Source organism: Anas platyrhynchos, chromosome 4, assembly GCF_047663525.1.
Source record: "Anas platyrhynchos isolate ZD024472 breed Pekin duck chromosome 4, IASCAAS_PekinDuck_T2T, whole genome shotgun sequence".
NCBI lineage: Eukaryota > Metazoa > Chordata > Aves > Anseriformes > Anatidae > Anas > Anas platyrhynchos.
In genome coordinates, this window is record NC_092590.1 from 52,024,869 (window position 1) to 52,040,151 (window position 15,283).

Consider the following 15,283-nt stretch of genomic DNA (forward strand, 5'->3'; position numbering starts at 1 on the left):
AAGAAGTGGTATCCTCAGTACTCCACCAATCCACTTTCCTGAGACTGAAAACTCCTCTTAAGAAAGCAATCTGTTCCTAATTTACTATTTTATACCCTTCCACCCCAAACCTCAGAGGCCATGTATATTTTCCAAAAATATAAATTGAATCAATCTGGAGAAACTTGTCTCTTTATTATCTCTTTCTTGCCACCTGAAAATAGTCTTCCTCCTGCTGCTAATGTCTTTTATTTGTCTGTGGTCCTGTACAAATGTCCTCCCCACCTCTCACGAGTTGTTTTCTGGAAGGATGTTCCAAGCCCATGTGTTTGAGCGTTAGCTGCATCAGGCCTTCATTGTAGCACAGACTTGGAAAGAGGAATGTCCCTGGCTCTGGGTTGTGATTGTCTATCAGAACTGAATTGTCTTCTGGAAGAGCTTTGAAGGGGCTGGCACCTTCCCCCAGCAAAACTTTTCTTTAGCAAAATGCAAATAAATCTTGCGCACAGGATGAGATGACAGATTAGCCTCATTTTGCTGCAAACCAGGAAATCAGGCAACATTATTTCCAGCAGGAAGGTAAATTACTGAAGGCTTTCCAGATGTGAAGAGTCTACTCCGAGCTGGCTGCTGGAGGGCTGCTGCCAGGTATTTCTGGAGCTGTTGCTCCTGCCTCTTCAGCTTGGCCTGCAGGGGCAGGCTGAGGGCTGCAGCTGATTTTGATGGACTGATTCTTGTGGCCAAAGCTTTTGGGGGATTTAAGGAGCCCCCTCTCTGGTTAAAATGGCCAGATGCTGGTATCATGCAAGACTGCCTGGCTCTGCACTTGTCTGAGATGCATGTCCACCTCTTCCACTGAAATTTTTGCTGCTAGAAGCTGGGATGTGCGAAGGTGCAGCTGATTTTCCCCAGGCTTTCCCCAAAGGCTCAAGCCGACTCTTTAAAAAACGTCATTACAGGAATCATATGACTCGAGGGAGCTGAACATGGAAGCAGAAACTTTCACCTTTGGTAAAGTTCAGGGAACAGTTAGTAGGCAGCTCCGGTCAGGTGCAACTGCCTCTGACTGCATGCTATCGCTGTCCCTCTGAATAAACATCAATTAGCCCTTGACAGGGAAATCAATGAGCTACATGCCCTGAAACTTCCTAGCTGCCTAGCAGCCCCTGGCAGCACTCTCTTTGGCCCTTGGGTTTTACTTTAACATACCTTCAACATTCCTCTTAAAACAGTCTTAATAAAACGGTATTTTGCATGTGCCAGCAATTTCTTACTAAGGGATGGCAGCTTATTTTCTGCCTGGATGGATACATCTTTTCAGAAAGTGGCTTTTCAGAATGCAGATAAATTTTGATCTGATTTTGGATATTATTCTCATTCACTTTTTGCTTTCCTTTCCTACAATACATGGTATAGGTACCATTGAGACACTGATTTTAAAAAATGTGGGTGATGTTGCTGTTTTATTCGCTGTTCTCCTTCAGAGATGGTTTCTGCTTCTAGCTCTTGGTGCTATCTATCAAGCAGTTCCAGTTGACACAGGATTTCGCAAGCAGAGCTGAGTGCTGGAAAGCAACTTGTAGCGTAGCTTTGGCTTTTCATAGCTTCAGTCTGAGGAGTCAGCTAATCACACTACTGCTATTTAGGAAATAACATAGTTTACATCCAGGCAAAAAAAAAAAAAAGGGTCTGAGGCACTGAAATAGCTATGACTTGTAGAAGGAATTTGAAATAATAACCAAAAAAAACAAAACCCTTGCCTGCGTGCATGCAGCAGATCACATCCGAGCGTGTGGCACGCACCGGCAGGAAGCAGGACACTCTGAGCATGTAATTCCTAATTGGGTTCTCATCAGGGCAGTAATCAGCACACAAACAGTCTCCACACCCACCAGACTGGTTCTGGAAGCAGATCTTAATTCAGCTGCAGACTTAGCTATCTTCCCCCGGCTGGTGTCACTCTCGTGTCCTGGCTGACAAAACCTTCACAAGCCTCTTCATTTTAGGGAGAATGTTACAACGCCATCAGCAGCACATGCATGTTAATTAGCAGTGGACTTTACAGCGGAGTTCCCACGAAGCCCAATTAAAGCAGTGATGAATCAAGCCCAGTGAGTAGTGCTGTGCTCAGGGGTGTTGTTTCCCATGCACTGAGCAGAGGAGGCAGAACCAGGCTCTGGAGGATGTGTGTTGGTAGCTGAGAGCCCAGTCACTTGCAATAAACAGAATTTATTTGCTGAGACATGTGTTGGAAAAGGATCTTAGTCATTATCCTCCTTCATGCCAAAAATTGCCCTGGAAGAGCAACTATTTCACAACCCTAGCTGGAGGGCTGCTCCCCCTGCCCAGATACCTCGTGTTTCCTCAGTCCTTCCCATGTGGGAGCCAGTTATATGGCTCAGTGCACAGCTTGCTCCCAAAGGGGTAGCAGCCTCCATCTGCATGGGCACTGTCAGCACCACTTAATAAGAGAGATAAATGACTGGAAGACAGTAAGTTATTTGTTCAAGACCCAAAAAGTTACCAGCGTTTGGACCAGAGAACAGGTAGATTTCAGTAGCTGGGCTGCTGGGCTCAGCCTCTTCATCATGCAATACATTTACCCATTTCAAGCAGTGCATTACTCTTAAATGCAAAATTCAGCACTCTGCATTGCAGCACTTGCAACCTCATCTGAACTTCTTTCCCCTGAAACTTCTGTTTCCAGCTGCATATTTTGTGTCTGCCCATTATTTAGGGGCTATCTCTGGGCTGTGTCACTTTCCTGAGTTGTTGACATCCACTTGTTGACTACCCTACTTGGGTAGTCAACAGGTTTTTAGGTTTGTTTGGTTTTTTTTTGTGGATTCAAGTGGTGGAAGGATGAAAAAAAAAGGATACAGATATAATTTAAGTTATAGACATTTACACACTTACAGGCTTATATCTTAAATTATAGATATAAGTCCTATAGTTAGAGGCAATGTAAGTAGAACTACAACACAGAAGATTAAATCCTTACAGGTGCCTGCCCATAAAGTAGAAGATGGAGTCCAATGACAAATCTGAGGTTTTTCCCTTAGATCACGTCTAAGAGCATCCCTGTGGCCACATCACCACACAGACACTTGTGCCAGAGGCTGGGCATCACCTCGGGAGCCCAGCCCTTCAACCTGGGAGCAGCCAGCTGCCCCTTCCCTGCTCACCCAGCCATGCTGTGGCCTGATCCTAAAAAAAGGTTCCCACAGGGTGTTGTGAGAACTCATTAAGTAGTTTGTAAAGCATTAAGGGACTCCTGGATCAGAGGAGCAGTTCTAAAGGCACAAGGTAATTAAAGCAGTGCTTGCTTTATTATACGTTATTAGCAGGGTTATCCATCATCTGTTTGGCACTTTGTAGTTATTAAATGTTATCTCATGGTCACATGTTAGAAAATGCTGCTTAGTCTGAAGGTGGCAGGCACTGTGGCTGTGGGAGGAAGGGCTGGGTGTCCTCAGCTGGGGATGCCCTCCCTTGCAAACTTGCCAGATGATTTGGAGATGGCGCTGCCTTTTGGAGGCATTTTTGCTCCGTGGTTGCCATAAGGTGGAAACTTGGGCTCCTGAATTAGTTATCTGCACAAACCTGAGCACTTTGCACATGCCTGAACTGCTGAGAGTGGTTCATATAGTAGATACAATGGCAGAAAGTGTCTCTGCATACTACAGGGAGCATACAGAGACCCACGGGACAGTGGCCTGGATTTATTCAACCCCGTTTCAGGCATAACTTAGGAGTCACCCTCTCTGGCACACATAGACATGTTCTTCCCAGTTAGCATCCTCCCTTAAGTGTGCTTGTAGTTAATTAGTATCAATATAGGTAAATATCCCCTTTCCCATTGCTCTCCCCAAGGAGCCCATCTGCCTGCCTCACCTCCCCCTGCAGCCCCGTTGTGCAGCAGGGTTGTGCCCCACCATGCCAGGAGAGGAATGAGAGGAGAGAATAAATTCATTGTAAAGCTGTATTAAGTTAAGACTTTAACTTTTCCATGCATTTTACTGTGTAATAAGTTTGTGTTGGCTGAGTTATTCTCATATCACAAAGTCATGAGTGAATTGGGCAGGTCATTGTTCATTGTTACCAACAGAAATAATCATACAGCAAAAACGCAATAGATTTTGTGCCACAAAACATATAAAAACTACTTTAAAGCCTTTTAGAAGGTGCTGTGGTTGCCATTATTTATTTATTTATTTTATAACTGCTCTTCATCCCACAGATGGGGAAGTCAATGAGATTGCTTACCTGCTGTCTGAACACCCATCATTTTCAAAGCATGGGAAGCAAAACACTTTAACCAGGACAAACAGGTCTTCTCTGAGACTAAATAGGCACCGCTGGCAACCTGGGTGCCAGCATCCAGCCATGCCTTCCACCCACCCCAAGTACAATCAATTGGTACAATTGGTCTTGGGAATGTAGAAAAAGTACATTAGCTGATTAGAAAGCTATATAAAAAAAGGCATGCCTAGGAAGAAAGCTTTTTGTTTAGGTAGATACCTCTGTTGGAAGTATGGGTCTTCAGAGTGCCTGGGCTGTTATACATGGTAAGGCATGGAAGGTCAAATAGGGGAAGGGAGAAAGAATGAGGTTTGGGGATTGCATATCAGGGGTTTTGTGGGCAGATGAATTAGTGACCACTGTTCCCCTGTGGCTTCGTCTAATATGGTGTAACTCCAGCATTAGTTTTTCTTGAGGGCTGGACATGTATAGTTCCCTCATCCTTCTTGTCATACTCTGGTATCCCATATGATTTGGGTTTGTTCTACAGCCTTTGTTTTTGTGGGAACATTCCTTCTTTTCTCTGTCCTACCCAGACAACTATTCTCATGGCAATGGTGATAATTTAATGTGTGGGGAGGCTTCGGCCATTCTGTCAGATTTGGCTGAAGCTGAAAAATAGATCCAAAAGATATTGGGGAGCAAAAGAGCGAGATTGAACAAGGAGACTCACGGAGAGAGAGAGACAGAACAACTGCAGAACTGCCCTATTTCTTTAGGAAACATGATAGTAGCAGTGTAATTGCCCATGAGATTAACAGCAGTTAACATCATGAAGTTAACACCTAATTCACACAGAAGGTGCAAAGGTACAAAGGAAATGCATTTTATTCCAAGTTTTGCACTTTATTTTGTGGTTGCAAGGTTTTTTTGTCTCACTGTCATGATGTACACTGTGTGGGTCCATACACACCAGCGGCTGAGCTGTCTGGATTGAGGAGCACTTGGCTGGAGCACCCCATAGCTCAGGAGCGGTCTGCAGACCCACATTTCCTTCACCTGAAGCAGAGGAGGAGCATGGGCAGGTGGGTGTCCCCCATTGCAGGGACACATCTGGGGCAGGGACCAGGGATGAGCGCCCTTGCACAGTTTGCATGGGTTGTTGTACCTACTGCTTGCTACCAGCACCTTCAAAGACAGCTGGGGCATGTGGTTATTCAGCCACGCAGGTACAGTTTTATCATTAGGTCAAACGCCTGAAAGCAAGCTTGTGGTATTCGTGAGGCTATCTTGCCAAAGCCAGCTGGAGCAATCAGCCAAATCGGAGCGGTAATGCACCTTTTGTTACATAACTAGCAGTACAATTTTATAATTTGGGATGTGAAATGCCGATGGCATTTATTATGTCAATTAGGATGAGCACATGTTTAGGAAGCACTTTAGGAGTCAATCATAATTGCTTGCATAGTCTTGCTTTGACTTCCTTTGGGTAGGCAGAACGTGTGTGCCCGAGAGGCAGTTACCCACAGCCCGTCGGTTCTGCTACAGCTCCCCTTTGTACGCGGAGCCTGAGCTCGTAGCATAAAGAGTTGGTCCCAGCCTGGGTTTACCAAACTTCAAAACAAGCAAGGGACTGAAATTATTACTCCACCAACACACGACTACCTGAGACATGCTAACAACAAGTCTTCTCTGAAGTTCTACCAAGGTAAGCTCATTCATAGGACGCGTTCCTTGTAGTTTGGGAAGGGTAACTTGCTGACACACGCTGCCTTACTCAAACCTTCTTTTTACTCAAACCTTGTCCAGCTGTTCCTAATATTCTTAAATTACTTCTGGGCTGAAATTTTTTCATTTCAACATGCTGAGTAAAGTTTTGTATCCATGAAATTGCCAGAAAGAGCAGCTCAGGTCTGTGTGGGCGTGTGAGAGACAGACAGACAAAAAGGCAGAATATATGTCTGTACATTCCAAAGAGAAGTTTCAGATTTGTAATTCCACAACAACAACAGAAAACCTTTTTCCAACATTGGTTTATTCTGTAAATTCCAGCATGAGCCACAGAGAAAACTGTCTTTTCGAACAATCTGGTTCTGGTTTTTGAAGTTATTGTGCATGCAGGCACAGTATGACATTCCTGTTAGGTTTCACAGCTTGAGCTACAACTTAAAAAGTGGGGGTTATTCACCTACTGCACTTTGGATTTTTGTATTCAGTTTGAAATGTCTTTCATCGCTGAAAGCTTTGCAAAGTGCTTTGATGGTTATAATCTCTGAGAAGGACTTTTTGACTAATAATAACTTTGAAAAATCAACTCTGTAAGAGGAGAGGTTTTGGAGTTCCTGTTGGTTGTCTCGGAGACAGTCAGTGCTAATGTGCCGAACAATTACAATTATTTTCCTCTAAGAACCAGCTGTAACAGTCTTTCCTATAATCTCAAATTCTTATCTGGTAAATCAGCACCAGATCTCTGACTCATCTCCAGCTACTGACTTTTTACCTGGAGGTATGCATCTCACCTCTGCCCATAACAAATCTCCGCTGGAGATGGTTTACTACTGATTACACATCAGGCAGAGAGAAAATGTTGTGACTTTTCCATAGGTAGAAGAGATTTAAAAACAAGGGAGAGAGGGGGGAAAAATGGAGAAGATAATAATACATGTATTATTACAGTAATTTTGCTAAGAATAAAGTTTGAAATCCAGGCAGGCTGATTCATCCCATTGGTTTTAAGTGCAGCTATGCCAATGATGGTGTAGATTGTTATATGAGATTCTCTATCCAGATCTTTGGAATGTGAGTTATTGTCTTTTGGTATGGAAAAAAAATGTATAATACATATTACTGAAGGATGGGCCACTGTTTGATGTTTTCCACAAAGTTTGTCTAGTATTTTGAAACAAAAAGGCTGCCTGATGGCCTCCAAAATAAGTACTACCTTTCACAGTGAAGTCAGTGTGACCTATGAAACTCTTCAGTTGAGCATACGCAATTAGTGGCACAAAACACAGGAACTGGGAGGCCTGCTAGCAAGAAAGATGGTTTGATGAAAGATAATGAATGACAACAGCATTAAATTTTCTCTAACTAAAGGCAAGTAGTTTTACATGAGCATCCAACCTGTTGCCTTGTTATAAATAAAATTATAAATAATTCCCTGAATGAGAAATTGTGCAGTGATTTTCCAGCCTGGATTCTCATATGAGTAGCAAGGGCTAGGCTCTCTGGCATATTGCCGCAGCTAATCCTGCGTAACCTGGGAGCTCTGAACTTTTGCTGGAGGGCAAAGGAGGATCTCAGCTCCCTCCTGGCTCCGAGCCCCAGTGTGGGTGAGCCACTAGATGGGGACAAGCCCCACAGCTTCTGACCTGCCTGGGCTCAACCACTAACAGCTGGGCTGAGGCGTCATTAAGGAGTTAACTCTATTATGGGGAAAGGTGCAATGTTATGGGGCAATTTATCATTAAGAAGCAAGAAGTCCATCTCAGGAATCTCACCAAAATGGGCTAAATATTAAGAAAAGGAGGTGCTTGCATTTGTCATTTACAGTGTGCTCACAGCTAGCATGGCAGAGGAAGGCCAGGTGAAAATATCTCTGAGGAATAATGTCAGGGACTGGTTTCTTTATCAGCCTGCAGAGCAGCCCTCTGTCCATGCAGTGCTGTGGTGACAGCCTGTGACTCTCCTGTAGGAGGTAACACCCCGTGCTGGGGTAAGAACAGTAGGACAACTTTGTTATCATGGTCCAGCTCATCAGAGCATGGCAGCTGTCAGTAGTACCTCCGCCTCCTGGTGTGAGGCAGACAAGGCATGAAAAGGAAACCTCTTTTAATCAGTGGGTATAGTATTTGTGTATGTGCAGACAGTAAAAAAATAGAGCAGGAGCATTAATAAGATGTGTTACTTGAGTACAAACCCATATTAAAAGATAAAACACCCTAATATTTGGCGATCTTGCTGTGCCATTCAGATCCCCTTCCGACACTGGCCACCCTTTCCCTTGGCTCAGGGGATTTTGCTAACCCCAAGCCATGTTGCTTGAGCTACTGGAGCTAAACCCTCTACCTGTTCTGCATCTTACCTCTGTTTTGTAGTGATGCCTGCTCACTGCCTCATCTTCCACCATTCCAGATAGGAGCCAGTTGGGCCCTTGCAGGCCCTGTGTTAGTGTTTCTCTGGCCTTTAGGTGCCTGTTTATCCCTCCCTGTGCTGGCTGCTTCCTCGCTGCCTTTCATCACTCCGTTCTTTCTCTTTCAGCCCTGCTTACTCATCTTGCAGAAGCTTCTTCCTCCTTGCACTGTGCTCCTTCCCCATGCAGCTGGGTTAATGTTTGACAGTGTGGCTGGTGGAGCTGGCGCAGCTCGGGTGCCTGCCTCTCGCTGCCCTGGTGCTCTGAGGGTAAGTCCAGATTTGAGCTTTAGTTTGCTTACCTGAATCATGGGAATGGGACAACTTTGGGCTTGTCTGCACAAGGGGATGAAAGGCGTTCTCTGTGCTCACTCTCTGCATTTACTGCCCATGCTTTTTGTCTGTGTTTCTTTTGCTGTTCTCTTAAACACCTCTTGTGGCTGTAAATTCCTGAGCGCTGAAGACCCATAAGGACCTGTAAGATGCAAACTCTTTCAACCTGGCACAGTGTGTTGGATAAGTTTTTAAAAGGTGTGTGACCATGATATTGGCTTTCACTGTGGTCATGGGGAGTTGCCCTGATGGGAAGAAAACTGGGACTTGAGTCGTTGAAAACTTCTGTCACAGCAGTGAAGCAATAAATGCTCGTATTGTCTTCTTGGGCATGGCACCAACACCTCTAAAAGCTCCTGCTGCCTATCAGTCTCTGCACACATTTCTCTGTCTGTAAGCTGAGGTGATGTCCTTGCCCTGCTGAGTCTGCCTGTGGTGTCGACACTGACACACTGACACCCCCTCACCCCCGCCTTTCCCTTCTTATTCTTCCCCAAGCATGGACCTTGAAGAAGACACTTCCAATCAGGTAATAATTGTGTTTTGGTGTTTTTTTTTTTTCCACTTAGCTATGGTGCACCATCCACCTGTATGGGGTTCCTTTCTCAACGCGTGTTGCTTTATGCATAGTTAATGGAAGATCAGCAGATCAACTTTAAATCCTCTTTTCCTTCTCTTCTGCATAGCTCAATAAGAAACATTAACACAGCTAAACACCAAGGCTTTAAGCTTCCTAAAAGGACATGAAATTAATTATGTAGCTTTGTTATGACAATGCATAAATGTTTTAAACACGAGTGACTGCAATATATTGCAAGCAACTTCTGCCTCTGGCCAAATTTGTGTAACACCTCCATTCAACACCCTCCGTGCCAACACTTTTGGTGGTATAGTTGCCTCCCAAAGGCTGACAGTGATCATTTCATTGCTTGTGTACAGTAATTTGAGAAGGTTCTTCATGGGTGAACACTGACCAGATTAGCCAGAAGAGGCTGATAGATTTTTCCTTTTGAATTGAAGGGAACTTATGTTATTATGCAGTCTAAAATTTCTAAATTGCACAGGCCGTAGGATTTGAATTAAGTCCTCCTAATAGTTCAACGGCTGTTATTAATTAACATGGATGTTTTTGTTTCTCTGTGCTGCAGCAAGTATTTGTAATTTATGTAGACCTCATAAAATTCAGGTACAGTTCCCAACACCTGCTCTTTCTCATTAATGGCACATTATTAGCATGTCAGGTCCATAAAGAGTATCTGTAAGGCGGCCAGGAGAGTCTGGAAACTTTGAAGGGCATAACATCATTTGAAGGGCTCATGCAGCTTTCTCCTTGTCCCTGTTGCTTTGACGATCACAGTAATTTTCTTTAGCACTGTAATGCAGCAGATGATCAGCATCTCTGGAGCCTCTGCTTGTGAATCCTCTTTAAAGGGCCTGTGCATGGGGTCTCTCCTTGTTGCCCCAGGTGTGAGGCATCTCAGATACACATTGTTTTGTCAATACTTGAAACCAATGCACAGACACCTCTCTTGACTTGCTGCTGATGTTGTGTGTAAAGCTGTGTGTTGAGGTGAGCCATCAGTCATGTTTCATCCCTGCCTGTGCCTGCGTTCTTCCTCCACACCCCACATGTCTGGTGAAACACTGTCAGGTCTCCACAGACATGTTTTAAATACTCAGAGAAGCAAGTAATAAATGCAGTCTTAAAGAGCCAAGAAATCAGGGGCCTGTCATCCTTCTGAACCTGGGACCTTCCAGCTAGGATGCTCAGGCCACGAGGCTGTGTCTTTGCTGCTGCTTTTCCAGAGTGAGCACACAAGGCCTGTTGTGCAGTATAGCCTACATATGGTTTGAATTTTGTGCTCTGTTAGAAGAAATATTCCACCTTGCTGCATGCCGGCAATGCCATGGATATTTCAGGGATATCTCTGTTGCTCAAGATGGCTAGATGTGAAGTGGCAGTGACCAGAGCCCCTGCTTTAACTGGGGTAGCAACCCCCTGCTGAATTTCCCTGCCATTTTAACTACAGCATTGTTAGGAAGAGGCTGGATTCCACGGCTGCTGAAGCCCATGCTGACCTTCTCCTGTTTGTGTGTGACAGCAGAGCCAGGTGTGTCTTCTGAAAGTAAGAAGAATGAAGTTCATAAAGCAGTGATATTTTCGTCATGTTCTATTGATTTTTACTTAATTTTACCGCTGCTCTCGAACCCACAGTCCCACAAACTGCATATTGCCATTCTCGCAAGTGGTGAGAGGTTGTGACTTTTTTTCTCAAACAACTCTTTGTGTCTTCTTTCTTATTGGAACTTGTCAGTTTTTCTTGATTCATTTGGCCATGTGTCACCTTAATAGAGACAGATAATATTGTTTTTAATTCCTATATTAAGACAGCAGGTATATTTGTTTTCTGCACTACATAAAGATAGTATTTTCTTCACAAAGTTCTCTACATAAAGTTCTGATGAGTATTTTTACAAAGGGGAGCATTTACTTCAGTATAGAGTATTTTAAATATTTACAGGAATTCAAATATGTGATCATTTTAATTCAAATGAAGCTACTGCTAAGCAGGAGACAGAGTGCATGCAGACCGTAGTCTTGCAAGCAAAAAAATGCTATTATACAGCCACTTAGCATAATAGCTATATAAGAATAGGATCTAGCAAAGCAGTGAAGTGAATGTTTGACATTCAAGCATCTGGATAGAGTTAGTGGGGCTATCATTTTACCTATATGTCAGAAAAACTCTGCCATGTTGATGTTTAATTTCTCAGGTTTAGAGCCCACAAGCTTTACGTAAAAATAAGGTTTGTTTTTATTTTAAATGAAAATGTGCTCTGTCATAGTCAGATTTTTTTTTTTATTCTTTCCCTCATTTGCCCTCAAACGTGAGTGTCTGAGGCTGACAAATTGTCTCAGCAAATTAAGTCAAGCTGGAAGCAAGGGTACAGCGCTATGTTAAAGCAGCAAATAAGATTTACATTTTCAAGCAAGAGTAGTAATTAGGCCATTGCATATTTTATGTCTTCATGTTTATTTTCAAAGAGATAGATCAAAATAAGCATAGATGTAATGAGACGTAAGTAAGTGCTTCAACGAGCAGTCAGGGTTCATCAAGTAAAAGCTACAAATTACTGCTCAGTTTTGCTGCCACCCACAGTGTTTACATCTTTGAAATACCAGCAGGCAGGTGCCCTGGCCAGAGCTTGCTCGTTGGCTCTGTAGTAAGAGAAATAGTACAAATTTAGAGCTGTAACACAAATTATTAAGGGAATAGGCTTAGTTTTGTTCAGTGGTTTTGAAGATCAGGCCAATCCATCACTGCTGTATAAGAGGATGGTTTGGAGGGTCCCAGGCTCTAAATCTGTATCCTGTGTCTGTGTGCATGATGTCTGAGTGCCCATGTGGGCTAGGCCAAGGTACTGCTTTCCCCTTCTGTCCCAAGCAGGTGGCTTGGGCAGTAATCATTATTCCTACCTGTGTTTCTGCACAATATTGTAATGTTTGCCTCTGCATGATGATGTTTTTCCAGCAGAAGTAATGTGACCACTATAAAAAAGTCATATGATGGGAACTGCAGTTATGTGCTAATTTAAGGTTTTCATACCTTACATGGCAGTAGTATTCTCCCTGTTCTGATGTCTTTCTTTACAGAGAGAGTAGTTTTGTCTGTAGAGCTTGACCTAAAAGCAAAAAAATGGTTCCCAGAGTTCATAATCTATTATTTTGCTCTTCTTTGCTTAGTCCTCCCATCCCAAAGATGCAATCCTTCCCTAAAAATTCCCAGAGTACTTTATATCCAGGTACATACCATGAAATACTCTAAGGGAAAACAATCCAGAACATAATTGTTTGGCCTTCTTCCCCACAGACCTGATGGCACGCAGGCCTTGCCGCTGCTCTCACGAATAGAAACCAGGTTGGGTGCTTTCGTCTGCCCTCTTCTGAATTGTACCAGTTCCGAGTATGAGCCAGAAAGAAGAAGAAATGGAGGAGAGCTCCCCGCCACTATGTGCCACCTGCGGCCAGGCACATTTACCGGAGGAAAACCACTTGTACAGCTACACGGAAGAAGTCGATGATGATCTGATCTGCCACATCTGCCTGCAACCTTTGCTTCAGCCGATAGACACGCTCTGCGGTCACACCTTCTGCACGGCCTGCCTTACGAACTTCCTCCTGGAAAAGGATTTCTGCCCCATGGACCGCCAGCTCGTGGTTCTCCAGAGCTGCAGGAAGTCCAGCATCCTGGTGAATAACCTCCTGGACAAGCTAATGGTTAGCTGCCCTTTCACAGAATACTGCTCAGAGATTGTGCAGCGTGGTCACCTCGAACAGCATTTCCAAACCCAGTAAGTTTTGGCTGAGAGGCGGTGTTTTTTTTTAATTGCTCTGTCTTTTACTTAAGGAGAGGGAAAAGTATCTGCAAGTAATGCTAATTAAAATAGATTATTAATGTAAAGGAAGATTTATCAATTTCAGTCCCCGTGAGTACCTATGCTATTACGAGTTTAGAGATGAATTTCTATTTGACTATATCTTACTCTTTTTGTTAGAACCAAATCCACTCCAGGTACTCCATGCTCTTGTTAGCAGTTCTCAGTGGATACCTTGTGGTTAGCTGCATAATGGAAGCATGTATTTAGTCATCCGAAGAGATCCGCGAGTTTGGGGAAGCTGAGCTACCATGAATATTTTAGTGGTACATTACGGCTTTTGTAATTGCCCTTTCTTCAATCCGTTTTTGAATCGCAAATGACCTACATGTGAAGTAGAGCAGAAAATATTCCGGTTTGGTTTTGGTCTTTGGAGCTGCGGGCTCCTTCCTTCCAGGTGAGCACCGGCCCCATGCAGGCACCAGGGGCCTTGCACAGACCCAGCCTCCCCAGCAGGGCATGGGGGAGCAACGTGGCCTGCCTCCACATCCACGCTCACCTCCCCAATGGCCAGAACACCCTCGCTGAAGGAGAAACATCCCCAGGGAGCAGCTTGGTTCCTTTGAAGGGGGAGAACTGATGGTGAATGATGCACTGTTTGACAGGGAAAAGCACGTGTATTGCGTCTTCAGCCTCCCTTTCAGCGGGCAGGAGTGACAAGGTACCTCCAGGGCTGTGATTTCCGACTGCTTTGGTGTAGTACAGACAACAGCATCTTGAATCCAAGGCGAGCTGGGGTGTTAAGACATGCCCTTTTCTGTGGCCTTTATCTGTTGTTTGGTGAAATGACTTCTCCTGTGCTTTGCAGGTGAGACTCACGCTCCTAGGTGAGGAATTTATTCAACATATTCACTGCTTGTGTCATGGTTTAAAAAGTCAATCATTTTTCACCACTAAAACTCAGAAAAAGGAAGGAAAAAAAAAAGGTGGTGGCAGCTGTGCTCTGCAGGATTAGGTTTCTGCTTCTGGAAGAAGAAATTAGCAAAGTTTCACGTGATTTTCTGCCTTTGTTCAGTAATTCCCTGACATGCTGCAAATACAAATTTCAAAAGCGATGCAGGTAAAGGGACTGACAGTCTGCTGTGAGCTGCTGTCACAGAGATTATGTTGCTCTACAGATTGCAGAGATAAAATCTTCAGCCCCTAGTGCAAATAGCCTTCCATTGTGATATATATAGCTGACTTTATTGGGTTTTAGATCCTAGTTTTTGACTTCACTTTTTCTTGAGATGACAGATCCATGGCCATAAAATTAATTAAGCCTGAGCCCCACCAGGGACAAGTTTAGTAACACATCTCCACAGCCTCTTTCTGCATCTCCTCCCCTGTGCCAGGCTCTCCCCACTACCTTCCAGCCTTGAAAACCCAGAGCAGAACTGTGGCCATTAAATCCTAAAGCCTCAAGGTAGTGCAGGACAAGGTGGTGCTACACAGCTTCTTCTGTGCCACCCATGACCACATTTTCCATATTCAGGATGGTTTGGAGGGTTGAGTTACCTTAAGGCTAGAGGGCAGGGGCATATAAATAACAGGGCACCTTTGCTGCTTAGAGTTTCACTAAAAACCACAAGTTTTTATGGTTTAAGCCAATTGAAGGTTCCCCAGGGCCATGCCCTCACTGGCATTCCCACCTAAAAGAATTAGGAGGGACGCATAAAGGAGATTTTTGAAACCTTGTGTTTGCAGAAACAGTGCAGTATGTTTACTTTTAAATGTAGCTTTGTTAATAATCACCAGAGATACGTTATTATTCTGCACAATTCAGTTCACAGAGCAGCAGAGAAACATTTCTTGCCACCCCACTCACAACTCATGGCAGTGCAGGAAAGGAGAAGGGCACTGTGCTCTTCAGGCACCAGGTGCAGCCTGCCCAGGCACAGCGCAGGCTGAGCTGATGGGGTTCTTTTAACAGCGATGAATCAGTAGACAAAGTGTCTGAATTCGCTGATTAGAAACAAATAAATAAATAAATAATATTACAGCAACAACAGCCTGGTGCCTTTGGATAGAATGGCTCAGATGCTGGCTGAAAATAAAAAATCTCAACTGAACATGATCCGTGTTCTCAGTGAAAAAATCAGACTCTGTTAGAGTCACCAGGGCAGTCGGCAGTCCTTGTGTTTCTTGCACAAATCAGTCTCAGATCAATCCTGGTTCTCAG

The 15,283-nt window shown here is 44.0% G+C and overlaps 1 protein-coding gene across 10 annotated transcripts in view; it reads left to right on the top strand.

Moving 5' to 3' along the window:
• LNX1 (ligand of numb-protein X 1) overlaps positions 1 to 15,283 on the top strand; it is a 147,096-nt gene that overhangs the window by 71,682 nt on the left and 60,131 nt on the right. For 5 of the 10 annotated variants that reach the window (XM_072037620.1, XM_027457080.3, XM_072037619.1 and 2 more), the window contains one exon: positions 12,558 to 13,038. In XM_072037620.1, the coding sequence (XP_071893721.1) occupies positions 12,653 to 13,038 (386 nt within the window). In that variant the 5' untranslated portion in view covers positions 12,558 to 12,652. Of the gene's footprint in view, positions 1 to 5,718; positions 5,930 to 8,481; positions 8,623 to 8,646; positions 9,215 to 12,557; positions 13,039 to 15,283 lie in introns of those variants that run through there. The other 5 variants (XM_072037621.1, XM_038179009.2, XM_072037622.1 and 2 more) reach the window with 5 other exon arrangements.